Source organism: Oncorhynchus clarkii, chromosome 13 (assembly GCF_045791955.1).
Source record: "Oncorhynchus clarkii lewisi isolate Uvic-CL-2024 chromosome 13, UVic_Ocla_1.0, whole genome shotgun sequence".
Taxonomy (NCBI): domain Eukaryota; kingdom Metazoa; phylum Chordata; class Actinopteri; order Salmoniformes; family Salmonidae; genus Oncorhynchus; species Oncorhynchus clarkii.
This window is the reverse complement of record NC_092159.1, coordinates 34,761,831-34,784,434: the sequence shown is the minus strand read 5'-3', so window position 1 is coordinate 34,784,434 and position 22,604 is coordinate 34,761,831. Positions and strand designations below refer to the sequence as shown.

General features: G+C 38.1%; 4 protein-coding genes across 4 annotated transcripts; 3 read left to right on the top strand and 1 right to left on the bottom strand.

Moving 5' to 3' along the window:
- The first annotated feature begins 1,059 nt into the window (after positions 1–1,059).
- LOC139423901 (interferon alpha-7-like) lies at positions 1,060–2,188 on the top strand. Its single transcript, XM_071175540.1, has 5 exons — positions 1,060–1,185; positions 1,282–1,368; positions 1,500–1,649; positions 1,897–1,986; positions 2,081–2,188. The coding sequence occupies exons 1-5, from the start codon at positions 1,060–1,062 to the stop codon at positions 2,186–2,188; spliced, it is 561 nt and encodes a 186-aa protein (XP_071031641.1).
- Positions 2,189–8,418: 6,230 nt separating this feature from the next.
- LOC139423900 (interferon alpha-7-like) lies at positions 8,419–9,547 on the top strand. Its single transcript, XM_071175539.1, has 5 exons — positions 8,419–8,544; positions 8,641–8,727; positions 8,859–9,008; positions 9,256–9,345; positions 9,440–9,547. Exons 1-5 carry the CDS (start codon positions 8,419–8,421, stop codon positions 9,545–9,547), a joined length of 561 nt encoding a protein of 186 aa, XP_071031640.1.
- A 6,366-nt stretch (positions 9,548–15,913) lies between these two features.
- On the top strand, positions 15,914–17,063 carry LOC139423899 (interferon alpha-7-like). The gene is made up of 5 exons (XM_071175538.1): positions 15,914–16,039; positions 16,136–16,222; positions 16,354–16,503; positions 16,751–16,840; positions 16,956–17,063. Exons 1-5 carry the CDS (start codon positions 15,914–15,916, stop codon positions 17,061–17,063), a joined length of 561 nt encoding a protein of 186 aa, XP_071031639.1.
- A 4,392-nt stretch (positions 17,064–21,455) lies between these two features.
- Positions 21,456–22,604, bottom strand: LOC139423898 (interferon alpha-7-like). The gene is made up of 5 exons (XM_071175537.1): positions 22,479–22,604; positions 22,297–22,383; positions 22,016–22,165; positions 21,669–21,758; positions 21,456–21,563 (listed from the first exon to the last, which is right to left on the bottom strand). The coding sequence occupies exons 1-5, from the start codon at positions 22,602–22,604 to the stop codon at positions 21,456–21,458; spliced, it is 561 nt and encodes a 186-aa protein (XP_071031638.1).

The following is a 22,604-nucleotide window of genomic DNA, read 5'->3' as shown; positions in this document are numbered from 1 at the left end:
CCTTTAAAAGTTATATATTATCCAAGAGTCAATAGGTAGCCTGTGTATCATTCATTCAAAAGTCCTAAATTAAATGTAGCATTCGCAGAAATTGCCCCTTTAACTAAGCATATCCAAGACGATGAAAAATAGTGTTATTAGGAATTAGGTATTTTTCTACTAAACCCACTACAATGTTATCAAAACACATTAGCACATTGGTTTATTTAGTCTCTCGTAAGTAATAAATAGTCAAATGGTAATGTTAGCCTGATTATTCAGATACAGACGTCATCAAATGCTGGATGATTTCTATTTAATCATCAGTTATTATCAACAGTTTCATTCGAATGTATCAACATGAATGGGATTAAAGACAGAAGATGCAAAGAGAACGAGATCAATATTATATCATCATCTCTCACTCCCTCTGTCACATACACACGCACGAACGCGTGTCACATAGAGTGAGAAACACACAAACATGCTAACAGCAGGTTTGTGATTAACAAACAAACATTGTAGTAGGTCTTCCCTTAGTTCATAAAAGTGCTATTAGTTAAATATTGGTGTTTATAAAGACATAAAGAGGTCTACTGCACGCATTGTAAAGTTAAGGGGTCGATACTCTCTCTCTCTCTCTCTCTCTCTCTCTCTCTCTCTCTCTCTCTCTCCTTCTCCTTCTCGTTTGAGCCGATGAGTTCATTTTTTTAACCTACTTAAGACAATGTTCCTCCTATGAAGGAAACTGATGAGAGGGAAGTGAAAAGAGAAATCCGGTATTGCGGTTCACTTGACAAAACTTTCCCAAATTCATTCATTTCAACTCTTAATTTAGCGAGACACCCTTTCACTTTTTGTACATCCATTCAATCCTCACTATTTAAGATAATCCGCAGATATGGGATCAGAACACAAACCAAATTCTGACTGGAGGAAATTTGCAATATACTGGCAACAGGTAAGTCAACAACATGCTATCATTTGATCATTGCTTCGGGCTTCAATTAATTAATTATTTTCAGGATTATATTCAACTAACAATGACCATCTGTTGCAGATCATCTAACTACCATAAGAATGGCAATTCAGACTATCACTTGGATGAGCGCCTTCCTCTGCCTCGCGCAGGTTTTCTCGATGCCCATGCCTTGCCAGCTACAAGGACAGCTGGTGCGAACAACCCACAACCTACTGAGAGACATGGTAGATTTTATAAATTACTTTTGACTTGAGATGTATTATCCAACTATGTTTAACTGAATAGCTCAACATGAAAAATGTGTTTTCTCCTTCTTTCAGGGCGGTCATTTTCCTCTGGAGTGCCTGCAGGAGAATGTCTTCATGGCATTCCCAGCCACCTCATTTGCAACCTCCGGGGCGCCACAGGTAAGGGCAAGCGAGCATATTCAAGAGTTCTTTACAGCATGAAAGAGTATTTGCAACCGTTAGGATTAGAAAGTAGAACACTTTACACGGCCATTTATGGTAATTGAAATTATTGTTGTTGTCCGTTTCAGTTGAGCAGCAGTGCTGCTAAGGCTATTTATGAGACATTGAAGAACATCGACACATTGTTCGGAACTGACGAACTGCCGACAATGTGGGACCAACAGAAGTTGGAGTATTTTCAGAACATTATCTACCGTCAGATTGAAGAGAGCGAGTGTGTGAGTACCTACCTAGGCCAATACAGATAGCTTAACTGTTTAAGTGTGGTATGGTGACATTTGAATTATTTTATTCTTGTGTCAGATGATGGGGAGTGTGGTTATCTAGTCAGGGCAAAGATGCTGAATACCTACTTTAGGAACATCGCGGCAGTCATAAAATAAAAACTAGGGTACAAGCAAATGCACTATAATGGATGCATTTTAATTATTATTCATCGCCTGTCTCTTTCCTCCTTTCTGGCAGATGAGCAGTGTGGATACAAGTGATTATCCCATCAGGGCAGAGGGCCTGAAGACATACTTTGGGAACATTGCAGCAGTTTTAAAAGAAAAGGTAGGATATAGGTTGAAAACAAATAGACACTTTGTTTTGATAATATCTCTACATAGGATAATATTGCCCTAACAATTTATTTTTATTTTCACAGAATTTCAGTTACTGCGCCTGGGAAGTGGTTCGAAAAGAACTCCTGTACACCCTAGAATTCATTCTGAAACACAACTCTGACAGCCTTCTGTGGTCCAACAGAACATGAATTTGAACTTGCAGATCTTTTTTTACTAATGTGTTTTACAATTGTGCTTGATTTTTAAAGCCTTCTATTCTACAATCATGCAATGTGCAATGTCAAACAGCAATATTATACATGTATTTATTTATGTATTTATTTATCAAGGTTATTTATTGATGTAGGCCTATTTATGAATCTATTTATCTATTTGAAAATCGTGCGTTTTGTTGCTCTTCATCAAATGTTAAGTTAATAAAATAAAAAATACTTTTAAATATTGGTAATCTCAGTGCTCATTCTGTATCCAAGTCCAAGGTGTGATTTTATGTAGTTATTTTCTATTTCACCTTTATTTAACCAGGTAGGCCAGTTGAGAACAAATTATCATTTACAACTGCGACACTGCCAAGATAAAGCAAAGCAGTGCGACAAAAGCAACAACACAGAGTTACACATAAACAAACGTACAGTCAATAACACAATAGAAAAATCTATGTGCAGTGTGTGCAAATGTAGAAGAGTTTGGGAGATAAGACAATAAACAGGCCATAGAGGCAAAATTATTACAATTTAGCATTAACAATGGAGTGATAGACGTGCAGATGATGATGTGCAAGTGGACATACTGGGGTGCAAAAGAGCAAGAGGGTAAGTAATAATATGGGGATGAGGTAGTTTGGTTTGCTATTTACAGATTGGCTGTGTACAGCTGCAGTGATCGGTAAGCTGCTCTGACAGCTGATGCTTAAAGTTAGAGAGGGAGACATGTGTCTCCAGCTTCAGTGATTTGTGCAATTAATTCCAGTCATTGGCAGCAGAGAACTGGAAGGAATGGCGGCTAAAGCAAGTGTTGGCTTTGCGGATGACCAGTGAAATATACCTGCATATACCTGCTGGAGGGCGTGCTAAGGGTGGGTGTTGCTATGGTGACCTGTGATTTGGAATAAGGCGGGACTTTACCTAGCAAAAACGTATAGATAACCTGGAGCCAGTGGGTTTGGCAACGAATATGTAGTGAGGGCCAGCCAGAGAGAGCATACAGGTCGCAGCGGTGGGTAGTATATGGGGATTTGGTGACAAAACGGATGGCGCTATGATAGACTACATCCAGTTTGCTAAGTAGAGTGTAGGAGGATATTTAGTAAATGACATCGCCGAAGTCAAGGATTGGTAGGATAGTCAGTTTTACGAGGGTATGTTTGGTAGCATGGGTGATGGAGGCTTTGTTGTGAAGTAGGACGCCGATTCTAGATTTAATTTTGGGTTGGAGATGCTTAATGTGAGTCTGGAAGGAGAGTTTACAGGCTAACCAGACACCTAGGTATTTGTAGTTGTTTCACATATTCTAAGTCAAAACCGTCCAGAGTCGTGTTGCTATTAATGCAAGAGGGTGCGGCAGCAATCGATGGAAGAGCATGCACTTAGTTTTACTAGCAATTAAAAGCAGTTGGAGGCCACGGAATGAGTGTTGTATGGCGTTGAAGCTCGTTTGGAGGTTTGTTAGCACAGTGTCCAAACAAGGACTAGATGTCTACAGAATGGTGTCGTCTGCGTAGAGGTGGATCAGAGAATCATCAGCAGCAAGAGCTACATAATTGATATATTCATAGAAAAGAGTCAGCCCAAGAATTTAACCTTGTGGCACCCCCATAGCGGACATTAAGATTTGTATTAAACATGCTCAGGACATATGCACGGATGGCAGTACAATTAGTCCTATAGCCAGCCTACTAATCCATAAAGGAAAGCCATTAAAACAAGTCAAATGTATCTTCTCAAAATGTAGATATATTCAAATGCTTTTTTTCAATTAAGTGTGTTTTATCACTGGACAGGGCTGGCCTGGTTTGGACAGGGCTGGCCTGTTTTGAACAGTGTACTTTGAGCACCTATACAACTTCCGTTCCAACCATGGAGATACTATTACATTATTAGAATTGCTAATTCTACGCTTCCAACCCATCTATGAAATTGTGTTCCACAATCAATAACGTATTAGGAGTAATATTCGCCGAATAGAATGCAAAAGTGCACAGTGTATTCTGTTATCATGAAATGCATTGCTCCAATGTAATTCTTTGCATAGACATGTACGAAAACTGTTCACTGTCTTTACGTTTTTCATGATTCATTTCACAATAGCATAATTAAGAGTCACCGTTTGAAAATTGGGGCTTATCAAGGGAATCATTCAACCTTCTTCACAGTGTTTTCCCTGTACACCAAGTCAGAACCGAAGGATTAAAAAACGGGGCATATAAGCAGACAATGAACGATCTAAAAATATTTGATTACTCAAGAAAGCAAAAAAGAGACCATTTTTGTATGCAGCTTTATTAACTCAATGATTGTTGTTGTTTTTCTACATTGTTTACAAACTGATATGTGAAACTTATTGATGCCAAAATAGCAAGTAAAACAGGCAACAACAAAAAAAAGTTAAACAAATGTAATTTTTCTGCTGTTGTGGCTAAACTTTTTTTGTTGTAGTTAAACATATGGGGCTCAAAACAGGTGGGGTACGGTTGGAAAACCGGTCGCCACTGGGTGGGTCCAATATCAAATGCTCTCGAATAGAGGCTAAATGAATCTGAGCAAATTCTAAATCACCACAAATAGGATGCATTTTGCTGCCACAAATCACATATAAAACTGGGAACTTCCAAGCGCCTTTGTGGTGTCATAGGACGCCTTGGCAGCGCACCTGCTGTGGTTGAGTTGAGTGAAGACATAAAATATATATATATATTGTGTGCTCTCCAGGAACATAGCGCATGCGCATGGGAGATCACGGAGTGGAGGTTCGCGACAACCTGGTGCAGTTCAAGAAATTCCTCAACAGCAGAGTCAAGCCATGAGGAAGAAGAGGTCTGTTGGAAAACCACATAATCATCATTGGAGACATGTGACATGTTTCTGATCCCGGCTAATAGATTGACAGCTGATATATTTACTGACTGAATGATTTATTTATAAACATGTGAAGGCTATGAAGTTGTTCCTTTATAATAAAATCAAATAATTATTCTCTCATCATTTTTATTAATTCGTTTATATATTCAGTCATTCATCCTTTCATTGTTTCATGCATTCATTTGTTTATAGACTGACTTTTTAAAGGAGCAGTCTGCTCTTTAAACAATACCAAAACGGTCAATGAACCACTATTTTTCTCAATAGCTGAGAGTTGGAGAAAAGTAATCATTGTCAAAGAACTAAGGATGAAAGGAATGTCCATCTACGAGATTAAAGTTATGGGCTAGTTTGAACTACATTTGGAAGCTGTACCGTGTTTTACCTAAGTGTTTTACCTACGATAATGTTATCACAACACATTGGTAAAGTGGTTTATTCTTGCAGGTCTGCTAGTCTCCCCGAACGACGAAAAATTCAAATATTCATGCTAGCCTTTAAATGGTTGAGTATCTACCTGACTCTGTTCTGTTCTGCTTATACACGGCAGCATCTGAACTGTGCATGTGGACGCAATTCATGCACTAGTGCGCTATTTTTTCACCTGTCCACTATTTGATGTGCACAATTTGATACTCAATATATCTCATTATTAGACCTCAATTTATTTTATTTTATTATAGGACGTTTTATATAACCAATGCCTTCACTCTCTGTACCACAATGTTTCATTTATGGATACTATTCCAATACAGTTCACTTTTTGATATTGATATGACTTTATTTCAGGGTGGACAATTTCCAGTTCTGTTTCCGTAAAGAAAATTCGAGCGTATGTTTCCAGAGCATGTTTACAAGAACACACAGGTAAGATACTGAAGTGTATCATGTAGCAAGATTTGGATATAATCAACTAGAGAGTTTGATGTTTTTCCATTTCAAAATGATAAATTGGAAGTTTAACCATGGAATTTATGAGACATCCTAATGCTTAAAACGTTGTTTTCTTTCATACAGGGCGAGGACGTCTCTGTGGTTGCATTAGAGGCTTTGGAGTATATGGCCCAATTATTTAACAGCCTGACTCTTGTCACATGGAACAAAGAAACACTGAACCTGTTCAAAAACAGATGACCTAGTTAAGTTAAGAAATTGGAGGGATGCGTCAGTATGATCCCGCATCTTGTAGCCTAAGTTATATTTGGGGGGCAGACAATAATTAGCACAGGTCTTTATTTTGTGATTTAATCTAAGCGATATATTTGTTTTATGTACTTTTCTTAAGACGGAACTAATTCACTCACAACCATTTTATATTGTCTTCAGGTCGGGTGTGGTGTTGGGGCATCCTCTGGAGATGGAGTGTCAGTGACTTCAGGCAAAGGGTCTCTGAAAACGTATTTCAACAAGCTGAACACAATCTTGATACAGAAGGTTTCTAATATCAAATGCACTCGAAAATAGGCTAAATTAATCAGAGGAAAAGTTCTAGATCACCACAAATCGGAGGAATTTCGCTGAAACTTGGAACTTCCAAGCGCCGTTTTTTTTGTGTGTCGTCGGATGCGTTGGCGCAGCACCTGCTGTGGTTGAGTTGACTGAAAAAAATGCATGTCTTGTATGCGCTCCAGGAAAACAGCGCATGAGCATGTGAGATCGTGGGAGAGGAGCTTCGCTACAAACTGGTGCAGTTTTAAAAATTCCTTGACACCATGGTCAAGTTGTGCCGAAGTCGACTGCAGAGTCAAGCGGTGAGGAAGAAGCGGTCTGTTGGACAACCTCATAATCATCATTGGAGACATGTGACATGTCCTTGAGGCTGGCTAATAGATAGATGGATGATATTTTTACTGACTGACTGATATGTTTATATGTGAAGGCTTTGTATTTATGTATTATAACACTATTAAATGACATAATACATGCATCTATTATCATATAGTTTTTTTCCATTCATTTATATATTCAGTCATCCATTTATTCATCCATTCAGTCTCATGCATTCATTTGTTTATAGGCAATCTACAGTTAAATTAAACACCATAGTGGTCACTCAACCACTATTCTGGGAAATGAGGGATGTGGGTCGAGAAAAGTAACCGCTGTCAGAGAGCTATTGATTCAAGTAATGACCATCCAAAAGATCAACATTATAGTTTCAAATACATTTTTAAGCTATACAGTGTTTGTTTAGATGTATATTGTCTCAAACAATGTAATAAAAAAGTACATTTTGGGTTCTGTTGAGGATAAGACACGTGAACTGAGCTCATTGTGCCTTTAAAAGTTATATATTATCCAAGAGTCAATGGGTAGCCTGTGTATCATTCAGTTAAAAGTCCTAAATTAAATGTAGCATTCGCAGAAATTGCCCCTTTAACTAAGCATATCCAAGACGATGAAAAATAGTGTTATTAGGAATTAGGTATTTTTCTACTAAACCCACGACAATGTTATCAAAACACATTAATTAGCACATTGGTTTATTTAGTCTCTCGTAAGTAATAAATAGTCAAATGGTAATGTTAGCCTGATTATTCAGATACAGACGTCATCAAATGCTGGATGATTTCTATTTAATCGTCAGTTATTATCAACAGTTTCATTCGAATGTATCGACATGAATGGGATTAATGACAGAAGATGCAAACAGAACGAGAGCCATTTTAAATCATAATCTCTCACTCCCTCTGTCACATTCACACGCACGAACGCGTGTCACATAGAGTGAGAAACACACAAACATGCTAATAGCAGGTTTGTGATTAAAAAACAAACATTGTAGTAGGTCTTCCCTTAGTTCATAAAAGTGCTATTAGATAAATATTGGTGTTTATAAAGACATAAAGAGGTCTACTGCACGCATTGTAAAATTAAGGGGTCGATTATCTCTCTCTCTCTCTCTCTCTATTCTCTCTCTCTCTCGCTCTCTCTCTCTCTATGAGTTCTTTTTTTAACCTACTTAGGAAAATGTTCCTCCTATGAAGGAAAACTCGAAACATGATGAGAGGGAAGTGGAGCACACGAAAAGAGAAATCCGGTCTTGCGGTTCACTTGGCAAAACTTTCCCAAATTCATTCATTTCAACTCTTAATTTAGCGAGACAGCCTTTCACTTTTTGTACATCCATTCAATCCTCACTATTTAAGATAATCCGCAGATATGGGATCAGAACACAAACCAAATTCTGACTGGAGGAAATTTGCAATATACTGGCAACAGGTAAGTCAACAACATGCTATCATTTGATCATTTCTTCGGGCTTCAATTAATTAATTATTTTCAGGATTATATTCAACTAACAATGACCATCTGTTGCAGATCATCTAACTACCATAAGAATGGCAATTCAGACTATCACTTGGATGAGCGCCTTCCTCTGCCTCGCGCAGGTTTTCTCGATGCCCATGCCTTGCCAGCTACAAGGACAGCTGGTGCGAACAACCCACAACCTACTGAGAGACATGGTAGATTTTATAAATTACTTTTGACTTGAGATGTATTATCCAACTATGTTTAACTGAATAGCTCAACATGAAAAATGTGTTTTCTCCTTCTTTCAGGGCGGTCATTTTCCTCTGGAGTGCCTGCAGGAGAATGTCTTCATGGCATTCCCAGCCACCTCATTTGCAACCTCCGGGGCGCCACAGGTAAGGGCAAGCGAGCATATTCAAGAGTTCTTTACAGCATGAAAGAGTATTTGCAACCGTTAGGATTAGAAAGTAGAACACTTTACACGGCCATTTATGGTAATTGAAATTATTGTTGTTGTCCGTTTCAGTTGAGCAGCAGTGCTGCTAAGGCTATTTATGAGACATTGAAGAACATCGACACATTGTTCGGAACTGACGAACTGCCGACAATGTGGGACCAACAGAAGTTGGAGTATTTTCAGAACATTATCTACCGTCAGATTGAAGAGAGCGAGTGTGTGAGTACCTACCTAGGCCAATACAGATAGCTTAACTGTTTAAGTGTGGTATGGTGACATTTGAATTATTTTATTCTTGTGTCAGATGATGGGGAGTGTGGTTATCTAGTCAGGGCAAAGATGCTGAATACCTACTTTAGGAACATCGCGGCAGTCATAAAATAAAAACTAGGGTACAAGCAAATGCACTATAATGGATGCATTTTAATTATTATTCATCGCCTGTCTCTTTCCTCCTTTCTGGCAGATGAGCAGTGTGGATACAAGTGATTATCCCATCAGGGCAGAGGGCCTGAAGACATACTTTGGGAACATTGCAGCAGTTTTAAAAGAAAAGGTAGGATATAGGTTGAAAACAAATAGACACTTTGTTTTGATAATATCTCTACATAGGATAATATTGCCCTAACAATTTATTTTTATTTTCACAGAATTTCAGTTACTGCGCCTGGGAAGTGGTTCGAAAAGAACTCCTGTACACCCTAGAATTCATTCTGAAACACAACTCTGACAGCCTTCTGTGGTCCAACAGAACATGAATTTGAACTTGCAGATCTTTTTTTACTAATGTGTTTTACAATTGTGCTTGATTTTTAAAGCCTTCTATTCTACAATCATGCAATGTGCAATGTCAAACAGCAATATTATACATGTATTTATTTATGTATTTATTTATCAAGGTTATTTATTGATGTAGGCCTATTTATGAATCTATTTATCTATTTGAAAATCGTGCGTTTTGTTGCTCTTCATCAAATGTTAAGTTAATAAAATAAAAAATACTTTTAAATATTGGTAATCTCAGTGCTCATTCTGTATCCAAGTCCAAGGTGTGATTTTATGTAGTTATTTTCTATTTCACCTTTATTTAACCAGGTAGGCCAGTTGAGAACAAATTATCATTTACAACTGCGACACTGCCAAGATAAAGCAAAGCAGTGCGACAAAAGCAACAACACAGAGTTACACATAAACAAACGTACAGTCAATAACACAATAGAAAAATCTATGTGCAGTGTGTGCAAATGTAGAAGAGTTTGGGAGATAAGACAATAAACAGGCCATAGAGGCAAAATTATTACAATTTAGCATTAACAATGGAGTGATAGACGTGCAGATGATGATGTGCAAGTGGACATACTGGGGTGCAAAAGAGCAAGAGGGTAAGTAATAATATGGGGATGAGGTAGTTTGGTTTGCTATTTACAGATTGGCTGTGTACAGCTGCAGTGATCGGTAAGCTGCTCTGACAGCTGATGCTTAAAGTTAGAGAGGGAGACATGTGTCTCCAGCTTCAGTGATTTGTGCAATTAATTCCAGTCATTGGCAGCAGATAACTGGAAGGAATGGCGGCTAAAGCAAGTGTTGGCTTTGCGGATGACCAGTGAAATATACCTGCATATACCTGCTGGAGGGCGTGCTAAGGGTGGGTGTTGCTATGGTGACCTGTGATTTGGAATAAGGCGGGACTTTACCTAGCAAAAACGTATAGATAACCTGGAGCCAGTGGGTTTGGCAACGAATATGTAGTGAGGGCCAGCCAGAGAGAGCATACAGGTCGCAGCGGTGGGTAGTATATGGGGCTTTGGTGACAAAACGGATGGCGCGATGATAGACTACATCCAGTTTGCTAAGTAGAGTGTAGGAGGATATTTAGTAAATGACATCGCCGAAGTCAAGGATTGGTAGGATTGTCAGTTTTACGAGGGTATGTTTGGTAGCATGGGTGATGGAGGCTTTGTTGTGAAGTAGGACGCCGATTCTAGATTTAATTTTGGGTTGGAGATGCTTAATGTGAGTCTGGAAGGAGAGTTTACAGGCTAACCAGACACCTAGGTATTTGTAGTTGTTTCACATATTCTAAGTCAAAACCGTCCAGAGTCGTGTTGCTATTAATGCAAGAGGGTGCGGCAGCAATCGATGGAAGAGCATGCACTTAGTTTTACTAGCAATTAAAAGCAGTTGGAGGCCACGGAATGAGTGTTGTATGGCGTTGAAGCTCGTTTGGAGGTTTGTTAGCACAGTGTCCAAACAAGGACTAGATGTCTACAGAATGGTGTCGTCTGCGTAGAGGTGGATCAGAGAATCATCAGCAGCAAGAGCTACATCATTGATATATTCATAGAAAAGAGTCAGCCCAAGAATTTAACCTTGTGGCACCCCCATAGCGGACATTAAGATTTGTATTAAACATGCTCAGGACATATGCACGGATGGCAGTACAATTAGTCCTATAGCCAGCCTACTAATCCATAAAGGAAAGCCATTAAAACAAGTCAAATGTATCTTCGCAAAATGTAGATATATTCAAATGCTTTTTTTCAATTAAGTGTGTTTTATCACTGGACAGGGCTGGCCTGGTTTGGACAGGGCTGGCCTGGTTTGGACAGGGCTGGCCTGTTTTGAACAGTGTACTTTGAGCACCTATACAACTTCCGTTCCAACCATGGAGATACTATTACATTATTAGAATTGCTAATTCTACGGTTCCAACCCATCTAGGAAATGGAGTTCCACAATCAATAACGTATTAGGAGTAATATTCGCCGAATAGAATGCAAAGGTGCACAGTGTATTCTGTTATCATGAAATGCATTGCTCCAATGTAATTCTTTGCATAGATATGTATGAAAACTGTTCACTATCTTTACGTTTTTCATGATTCATTTCACAATAGCATAATTAAGAGTCACCGTTTGAAAATTGGGGCTTATCAAGGGAATCATTCAACCTTCTTCACAGTGTTTTCCCTGTACACCAAGTCAGAACCGAAGGATAAAAAAACGGGGCATATATGCAGACAATGAACGATCTAAAAATATTCGATGGTAACTTGTCTTACTCAAGAAAGCAAAAAAGAGACCATTTTTGTATGCAGCTTTATTAACTCAATGATTGTTGTTGTTTTTCTACATTGTTTACAAACTGATATGTGAAACTTATTGATGCCAAAATAACAAGTAAAACAGGCAACAACAACAAAAAAGTTGAACAAATGTACATTTTTCTGCTGTTGTGGCTAATCTTTTTGTTGTTGTAGTTAAACATATGGGGCTCAAAACAGGTAGGGTACGGTTTGAAAACCGGTCGCCACTGGGTGGGTCAAATATCAAATGCTCTCGAATAGAGGCTAAATGAATCTGAGCAAATTGTAAATCACCACAAATAGGATGCATTTTGCTGCCACAAATCACATATAAAACTGGGAACTTCCAAGCGCCTTTGTGGTGTCATAGGACGCCTTGGCAGCGCACCTGCTGTGGTTGAGTTGAGTGAAGACATAAAATATATATATATATATTGTATATATATTGTGTGCTCTCCAGGAACATAGCGCATGCGCATGGGAGATCACGCGAGTGGAGGTTCGCGACAACCTGGTGCAGTTCAAGAAATTCCTCGACAGCAGAGTCAAGCCATGAGGAAGAAGAGGTCTGTTGGAGAACCACATAATCATCATTGGAGACATGTGACATGTTTCTGATCCCGGCTAATAGATTGACAGCTGATATATTTACTGACTGAATTATTTATTTATAAACATGGTTGACTGACATTTATATGTGAAGGCTATGAAGTTATTCCTTTATAATAAAATCAAATAATTATTCTCTCATCATTTTTATTAAATCGTTTATATATTCAGTCATTCATCCTTTCATTCTTTCATGCATTAATTTGTTTATAGACTGACTTTTTAAAGGAGCAATCTGCTGTTCAAACAATACCAAAACGGTCAATGAACCACTATTTTTCTCAATAGCTGAGATTTGGGGTTGGAGAAAAGTAATCATTGTCAAAGAACGAAGGATGAAAGGAATGTCCATCTACGTCTACGAGATTAAAGCTACGGGCTAGTTTGAACTACATTTGGAAGCTGTACCGTGTTTTTTGTGTGGTTTTTTAAAACATTTACATGGTTTCAAACAATGTCATAAACGTTTCTTATTTTGGCTTCTGATGAGGTAAGACAGTAGTTGAACTAAACTCATGAGGATTTCAAAAATGATTAACCTACGATAATGTTATCACAACACATTGGTAAATTGGTTTATACTTGCAGGCCTGCTAGTCTCTCCGAGCGACGAAAAATTCAAATATTCATGCTAGCCTTGAAATGGTTGATTATCCACCTGACTCTGTTCTGTTCTGCTTATACACGGCAGCATCTGAACTGTGCATGTGGACGCAATTCATGCAACAGCACACACATTTTTTCACCTGTCCACTATTTGATGTGTACAATTTGATGCTTGATATATCTCATTATTAGACGTCAATTTATTTTATTTTATTATAGGACGTTTTATGTAACCAATGCCTTCACTCTCTGTACCACAATGTTTCATTTGTGGATACTATTCCAATACAGTGCACTTTTTGATATTGATATGAGAACACACAGGGAAGATACTGAAGTGTATCATGTAGCAAGATTTGGATAGAATAAACTAGAGAGTTTGATTATTTTCAATTTCAAAATGATCAATTTGAAGTTTAACCATGGAATTTATGAGACATTGTAATGCCTAAAACTTTGTTTTCTTTCATACAGGGCGAGGACGTCTCTGTGGTTGCATTAGAGGCTTTGGAGTATATGGCCCAATTATTTAACAGCCTGACTCCTGTCAAATGGAACAAAGAAACACCGAACCTTTTCAAAAACAGATGACCTAGTTAAGTTAAGAAATTGGAGGGATGCGTAAGTATGATCCCTCATGTTGTAACCTAAGTTATATTTGGGGGGCAGACAATAATTGGCATAGGTCTTTATTTTGTGATTTAATCTAAGCGATATATATTTATTTTTTCTGTACTTTTCTTAAGAGGGAACTACTTCACTCACAACCATTTTATATTGTCTTCAGGTCGGGTGTGGTGTTGGGGCTTCCTCTGGAGATGGAGGCTCAGTGACTTCAGGCAAAGGGTCTCTGAAAACGTATTTCAACAAGCTGAACACAATCTTGATACAGAAGGTTTCCAATATCAAATGCCCTCGAAAATAGGTGAAATTAACCAGAGGAAAAGTTCTAGATCACCACAAATCGGAGGAATTTCGCTGAAACTTGGAACTTCCAAGCGCCGTTTTTTTGTGTGTCGTCGGATGCGTTGGCGCAGCACCTGCTGTGGTTGAGTTGACTAAAAAAAATGCATGTCTTGTATGCGCTCCAGGAACACAGCACATGAGCATGTGAGATCGTGGGAGAGGAGCTTAGCTACAAACTGGTGCAGTTTTAAAAATTTCTTGACACCATGGTCAAGTTGTGCCGAAGTCGACTGCAGAGTCAAGCGGTGAGGAAGAAGCGGTCTGTTGGACAACCTCATAATCATCATTGGAGACATGTGACATGTCCTTGAGGCTGGCTAATAGATAGATGGATGATATTTTTACTGACTGACTGATTTGTTTATATGTGAAGGCTTTGTATTTATTTATTATAACACTATTAAATGACATAATACATGCATCTATTATCATATAGTTTTTTTTCATTAATTTATATATTCAGTCATCCATTTATTCATCCATTCAGTCTCATGCATTCATTTGTTTATAGGCAATCTACAGTTAAATTAAACACCATAGTGGTCACTCAACCACTATTCTGGTAAATGAGGGATGTGGGTCGAGAAAAGTAACCGCTGTCAGAGAGCTATTGATTCAAGTAATGACCATCCAAGAGATCAACATTATAGTTTCAAATACATTTTCAAACTTTACAGGGTTTGTTTAGATGTATATTGTTTCAAACAATGTAATAAAAAAGTACATTTTGGGTTCTGTTGAGTTAAGACACGTGAACTGAGCTCATTGGGCCTTTAAAAGTTATATATTCTCAAAGAGTCAATAGGTAGCCTGTGTATCATTCATTTAAAAGTCCTAAATTAAATGTAGCATTCGCATAAATTGCCCCTTTAACTAAGCATATCCAAGACGATGAAAAATAGTGTTATTGGGAATTAGGTATTTTTCTACTAAACCCACGACAATGTTATCAAAACACATTAGCACATTGGTTTATTTAGTCTCTCGTAAGTAATAAATAGTCAAATGGTAATGTTAGCCTGATTATTCAGATACAGACGTCATCAAATGCTGGATGATTTCTATTTAATCGTCAGTTATTATCAACAGTTTCATTCGAATGTATCGACATGAATGGGATTAACGACAGAAGATGCAAACAGAACGAGAGCCATTTTAAATCATCATCTCTCACTCCCTCTGTCACATACACACGCACGAACGCGTGTCACATAGAGTGAGAAACACACAAACATGCTAACAGCAGGTTTGTGATTAACAAACAAACATTGTAGTAGGTCTTCCCTTAGTTCATAAAAGTGCTATTAGTTAAATATTGGTGTTTATAAAGACATATAGAGGTCTACTGCACGCATTGTAAAGTTAAGGGGTCGATACTCCCTTTCTCTCTCTCTCTCTCTCTCTCTCTCTCTCTCTCTCTCTCTCTCTCTCTCTCTCTCTCTCTCGCTCTCCTTCTCCTTCTCGTTTGAGCCGATGAGTTCATTTTTTTTAACCTACTTAAGACAATGTTCCTCCTATGAAGGAAACTGATGAGAGGGAAGTGAAAAGAGAAATCCGGTCTTGCGGTTCACTTGGCAAAACTTTCCCAAATTCATTCATGTCAACTCTTAATTTAGCGAGACACCCTTTCACTTTTTGTACATCCATTCAATCCTCACTATTTAAAAGAATCCGCAGATATGGGATCAGAACACAAACCAAATTCTGACTGGAGGAAATTTGCAATATACTGGCAACAGGTAAATCAACAACATGCTATCATTTGATCATTGCGTCATGCTTCAATTAATTAATTATTTTCAGGATTATATTCAACTAACAATGACCATCTGTTGCAGATCATCTAACTACCATAAGAATGGCAATTCAGACTATCACTTGGATGAGCGCCTTCCTCTGCCTCGTGCAAGTTTTCTCGATGCCCATGCCTTGCCAGCTACAAGGACAGCTGGTGCGAACAACCCACAACCTACTGAGAGACATGGTAGATTTTATAAATTACTTTTGTCTTGAGATGTATTATCCAACTATGTTTAACTGAATAGCTCAACATGAAAAATGTGTTTTCTCCTTCTTTCAGGGGGGTCATTTTCCTCTGGAGTGCCTGCAGGAGAATGTCTTCATGGCATTCCCAGCCACCTCATTTGCAACCTCCGGGGCGCCACAGGTAAGGGCAAGCGAGCATATTCAAGAGTTCTTTACAGCATGAAAGAGTATTTGCAACCGTTAGGATTAGAAAGTAGAACACTTTACACAGCCATTTATGTTAATTGAAATTATTGTTGTTGTCCGTTTCAGTTGAGCAGCAGTGCTGCTAAGGCTATTTATGAGACATTGAAGAACATCGACACATTGTTCGGAACTGACGAACTGCCGACAATGTGGGACCAACAGAAGTTGGAGTATTTTCAGAACATTATCTACCGTCAGATTGAAGAGAGCGAGTGTGTGAGTACCTACCTAGGCCAATACAGATAGCTTAACTGTTTAAGTGTGTTATGATGACATTTGAATTATTTTATTCTTGTGTCAGATGATGGGGAGTGTGGTTATCTAGTCAGGGCAAAGATGCTGAATACCTACTTTAGGAACATCGCGGCAGTCATAAAATAAAAAGTAGGGTACAAGCAAATACACTATAATGGATGCATTTTAATTATTATTCATCGCCTGTCTCTTTCCTCCTTTCTGGCAGATGAGCAGTGTGGATACAAGTGATTATCCCATCAGGGCAGAGGGCCTGAAGACATACTTTGGGAACATTGCAGCAGTTTTAAAAGAAAAGGTAGGATATAGTTTGAAAACAAATAGACACATTGTTTTGATAATATCTCTACATAGGATAATATTACCCTTCATTGCCCTAACAATTTTTTTGTTTGTTTGTTTGTTTTTCACAGAATTTCAGTTACTGCGCCTGGGAAGTGGTTCGAAAAGAACTCCTGTACACCCTAGAATTCATTCTGAAACACAACTCTGACAGCCTTCTGTGGTCCAACAGAACATGAATTTGAACTTGCAGATCTTTTTTTATTAATGTGTTTTACAATTGTGCTTGATTTTTAAAGCCTTCTATTCTACAATCATGCAATGTGCAATGTCAAACAGCAATATTATACATGTATTTATTTATGTATTTATTTATCAAGGTTATTTATTGATGTAGGCCTATTTATGAATCTATTTATCTATTTGAAAATCGTGCCTTTTGTTGCTCTTCATCAAATGTTAAGTTAATAAAATAAAAAATACTTTTAAATATTGGTAATCTGAGTGCTCATTCTGTATCCAAGTCCAAGGTGTGATTTTATGTAGTTATTTTCTATTTCACCTTTATTTAACCAGGTAGGCCAGTTGAGAACAAGTTATCATTTACAACTGCGACACTGCCAAGATAAAGCAAAGCAGTGCGACAAAAACAACAACACAGAGTTACACATAAACAAACGTACAGTCAATAACACAATAGAAAAAATCTATGTGCAGTGTGTGCAAATGTAGAAGAGTTTGGGAGATAAGGCAATAAACAGGCCATAGAGGCAAAATTATTACAATTTAGCATTAACAATGGAGTGATAGACGTGCAGATGATGATGTGCAAGTAGAGATACTGGGGTGCAAAAGAGCAAGAGGGTAAGTAATAATATGGGGATGAGGTAGTTTGGTTTGCTATTTACAGATTGGCTGTGTACAGCTACAGTGATCGGTAAGCTGCTCTGACAGCTGATGCTTAAAGTTAGAGAGGGAGACATGTGTCTCCAGCTTCAGTGATTTGTGCAATTAATTCCAGTCATTGGCAGCAGAGAACTGGAAGGAATGGCGGCTAAAGCAAGTGTTGGCTTTGCGGATGACCAGTGAAATGTACCTGCATATACCTGCTGGGGGGCATGCTAAGGGTGGGTGTTGCTATGGTGACCAGTGATCTAGGATAAGGCGGGACTTTACCTAGCAAAAACGTATAGAAAACCTGGAGCCAGTGGGTTTGGCAACGAATATGTAGTGAGGGCCAGCCAGCGAGAGCATACAGGTCGCAGCGGTGGGTAGTATATGGGGCTTTGGTGACAAAACGGATGGCGCTGTGATAGACTACATCCAGTTTGCTAAGTAGAGTGTAGGAGGATATTTAGTAAATGACAAGTATTGGTAGGATTGTCAGTTTTACGAGGGTATGTTTGGTGGCATGGGTGATGGAGGCTTTGTTGTGAAGTAGGAAGCCGATTCTAGATTTAATTTTGGGTTGGAGATGCTTAATGTGTGTCTGGAAGGAGAGTTTACAGGCTAACCAGACACCTAGGTATTTGTAGTTGTTTCACATATTCTAAGTCAAAACCGTCCAGAGTCGTGTTGCTATTAATGCAAGATGGAAGAGCATGCACTTAGTTTTACTAGCAATTAAAAGCAGTTGGAGGCCACAGAATGAGTGTTGTATGAAGTTGAAGCTCGTTTGGAGGTTTGTTAGCACAGTGTCCAAAGAAGGGCTAGATGTCTACAGAATGGTGTCGTCTGCGTAGAGGTGGATCAGAGAATCACCAGCAGCAAGAGCTACATCATTGATCTATTCATAGAAAAGAGTCAGCCCGAGAATTGAACCTTGTGGCACCCCCATAGCGGACATTAAGATTTGTATTAAACATGCTCAGGACATATGCACGGATGGCAGTACAATTAGTCCTATAGCCTACTAATCCATGAAGGAAAGCCATTAAAACAAGTCAAATGTATCTTCTCAAAATGTACACATATTCAAATGCTTTTTTTCAATTAAGTGTGTTTTATCACTGGCCAGGGCTGGCCTGTTTTGAACAGTGTACTTTGAGCACCTATACAACTTCCGTTCCAACCATGGAGATACTATTACATTATTAGAATTGCTAATTCTACGGTTCCAACCCATCTATGAAATTGTGTTCCACAATCAATAACGTATTAGAAGTAATATTCGCTACATAGAATGCAAAGGTGCACAGTGTATTATGTTAGCAGGAAATGCATTGCTCCAATGTAATTCTTTGCATAGATATGTATGAAAACTGTTCACTATCTTTATGTATTTCATGATTCATTTCACAATAGCATAATTAAGAATCACCCGTTAAAAATTGGGGCTTATCAAGGGAATCATTCAACCTTCTTCACAGTGTTTTCCCTGTACACCAAGTCAGAACCGAAGGATTAAAAAACGGGGCATATAAGCAGACAATAAACGATCTAAAAATATTCGATGGTAACTTGTCTTACTCAAGAAAGCAAAAAAGAGACAATTTTTGTATGCAGCTTTATTAACTCAATGATTGTTGTTGTTTTTCTACATTGTTTACAAACTGATATGTGAAACTTATTGATGCCAAAATAACAAGTAAAACAGGCAACAACAACAAAAAAGTTGAACAAATGTACATTTTTCTGCTGTTGTGGCTAATCTTTTTGTTGTTGTAGTTAAACATATGGGGCTCAAAACAGGTGGGGTACGGTTTGAAAACCGGTCGCCACTGGGTGGGTCAAATATCAAATGCTCTCGAATAGAGGCTAAATGAATCTGAGCAAATTCTAAATCACCACAAATAGGATGCATTTTGCTGCCTCAAATCACATATGAAACTGGGAACTTCCAAGTGCCTTTGTGGTGTCATAGGACGCCATGGCAGCGCACCTGCTGTGGTTGAGTTGAGTGAAGACATAATATATATATATATATATATATATATATATATATATATATATATATATATATATATATGTGTGCTCTCCAGGAACACAGCGCATGCGCATGGGAGATCACGCGAGTGGAGGTTCGCGACAACCTGGTGCAGTTCAAGAAATTCCTCGACAGCAGAGTCAAGCCATGAGGAAGAAGAGGTCTGTTGGAAAACCACATAATCATCATTGGAGACATGTGACATGTTTCTGATCCCGGCTAATAGATTGACAGCTGATATATTTACTGACTGAATGATTTATTTATAAACATGGTTGACTGACATTTATATGTGAAGGCTATGAAGTTGTTCCTTTATAATAAAATCAAAGAATTATTCTCTCATCATTTTTATTAATTCGTTTATATATTCAGTCATTCATTCCATTCATTTGTTTATAGACTGACTTTTTAAAGGAGCAGTCTGCTCTTCAAACAATACCAAAACGGTAAATGAACCAGTATTTTTCTCAATAGCTGAGAGTTGGAGAAAAGTAATCATTGTCAAAGAACTAAGGATGAAAGGAATGTCCATATACGAGATTAAAGTTATGGGCTAGTTTGAACTACATTTGGAAGCTGTACCGTGTTTTACCTACGTGTTTTACCTACGATAATGTTATCACAACACATTGGCAAAGTGGTTTATTCTTGCAGGTCTGCTAGACTCCCCGAACGACGAAAAATTCAAATATTCATGCTAGCCTTTAAATGGTTGAGTATCTACCTGACTCTGTTCTGTTCTGCTTATACACGGCATTATCTGAACTGTGCATGTGGACGCAATTCATGCACTAGTGCGCTATTTTTGCACCTGTCCACTATTTGATGTGCACAATTTGATACTCAATATATCTCATTATTAGACCTCAATTTATTTTATTTTATTATAGGACGTTTTATATAACCAATGCCTTCACTCTCTGTACCACAATGTTTCATTTATGGATACTATTCCAATACAGTTCAGTTTTTGATATTGATATGACTTTATTTCAGGGTGGACAATTTCCAGTTCTGTTTCCGTAAAGAAAAGTCGAGCGCATGTTTCCAGAGCATGTTTACAAGAACACACAGGTAAGATACTGAAGTGTATCATGTAGCAAGATTTGGATAGAATCAACTAGAGAGTTTGATGTTTTTCCATTTCAAAATGATAAATTGGAAGTTTAACCATGGAATGTATGATCATCAAGAAAACGTTGTTTTCTTTCATACAGGGCGAGGACGTCTCTGTGGTTGCATTAGAGGCTAAATGATAAAACATTCTTGATTGAAAAAAGGCATTTGAATATAACTACAATTTGAAAATATACATTTTGCTTGTTTTAATGCCTTTCCTTTGTGGATTAGTAGGCTATAAGACTAAACGTACTGCCATCAGTGCATATGTCCTGAACATGTTAAATACATATCTTAACACCGACAGACTTGGCTGCAGAATGAGCACTCAGATTAACAATATTTAAATGTATAGATTTTTTTATTAACTTAACATTTGATGAAGAGCAACAATAGGCACAATTTTCAAATAGATAAATAATTTCATAAATAGGCCTAAATAAATAAATAACCTTGATGAATAAATAAATACACGTATAATATTGCTGTTTGACATTGCACATTGCATGATTGTAGAAAGAAGGCTTTAAAAATCAAGCAAAATTGTAAAACACATTAGTAAAAAAGACCTGCAAGTTCACATTCATGTTCTGTTGGACCACAGAAGGCTGTCAGAGTTGTGTTTCAGAATGAATTCTAGGGTGTACAGGAGTTCTTTTCGAACCACTTCCCAGGCGCAGTAACTGAAATTCTGTGAAAATAAAAAATAAACTGTTAGGGCAATGTAGGGTAATATTGTCCTATGTAGAGATATTATGAAAACAACGTGTCTATTCGTTTTCAACCTATATCCTACCTTTTCTTTTAAAACTGCTGCAATGTTCCCAAAGTATGTCTTCAGGCCCTCTGCCCTGATGGGATAATCACTTGTATCCACACTGCTCATCTGCCAGAAAGGAAGAAAGAGGCATGCGATCAATAATAATTAAAATGCATCCATTATAGTGTATTTGCTTGTACCCTACTTTTTATTTTATGACAGCCGCGATGTTACTAAAGTAGGTATTCAGCGCATTATCCCTGACTAGATAATCACGTGTATCCACACTCCCCATCATCTGACACAAGAATAAAATAATTCAAATGTCATCATAACACACTTAAACAGTTAAGCTATCTGTATTGGCCTAGGTAGGTACTCACACACTCGCTCTCTTCAATCTGACGGTAGATAATGTTCTGAAAATACTCCAACTTCTGTTGGTCCCACATTGTCGGCAGTTCGTCAGTTCCAAACAATGTGTCGATGTTCTTTAATGTCTCATAAATAGCCTTAGCCCCACTGCTGCTCAACTGAAACGGACAACAGCAATAATTTCAATTAACATAAATGGCCGTGTAAAGTGTTCTACTTTCTAATCCTAACGGTTGCAAATACTATTTCATGCTGTGAAGAACACTTGAATATGCTCGCTTGCCCTTACCTGTGGCGCCCCGGAGGTTGCAAATGAGGTGGCTGGGAATGCCATGAAGACATTCTCCTGCAGGCACTCCAGAGGAAAATGACCCCCCTGAAAGAAGGAGAAAACACATTTTTCACGTTGAGCTATTCAGTTAAACATAGTTGGATAATACATCTCAAGTCAAATACATTTTTAAAATGTACCATGTCTCTCAGTAGGTTGTGGGTTGTTCGCACCAGCTGTCCTTGTAGCTGGCAAGGCATGGGCATCGAGAAAACTTGCACGAGGCAGAGGAAGGCGCTCATCCAAGTGATAGTCTGAATTGCCAT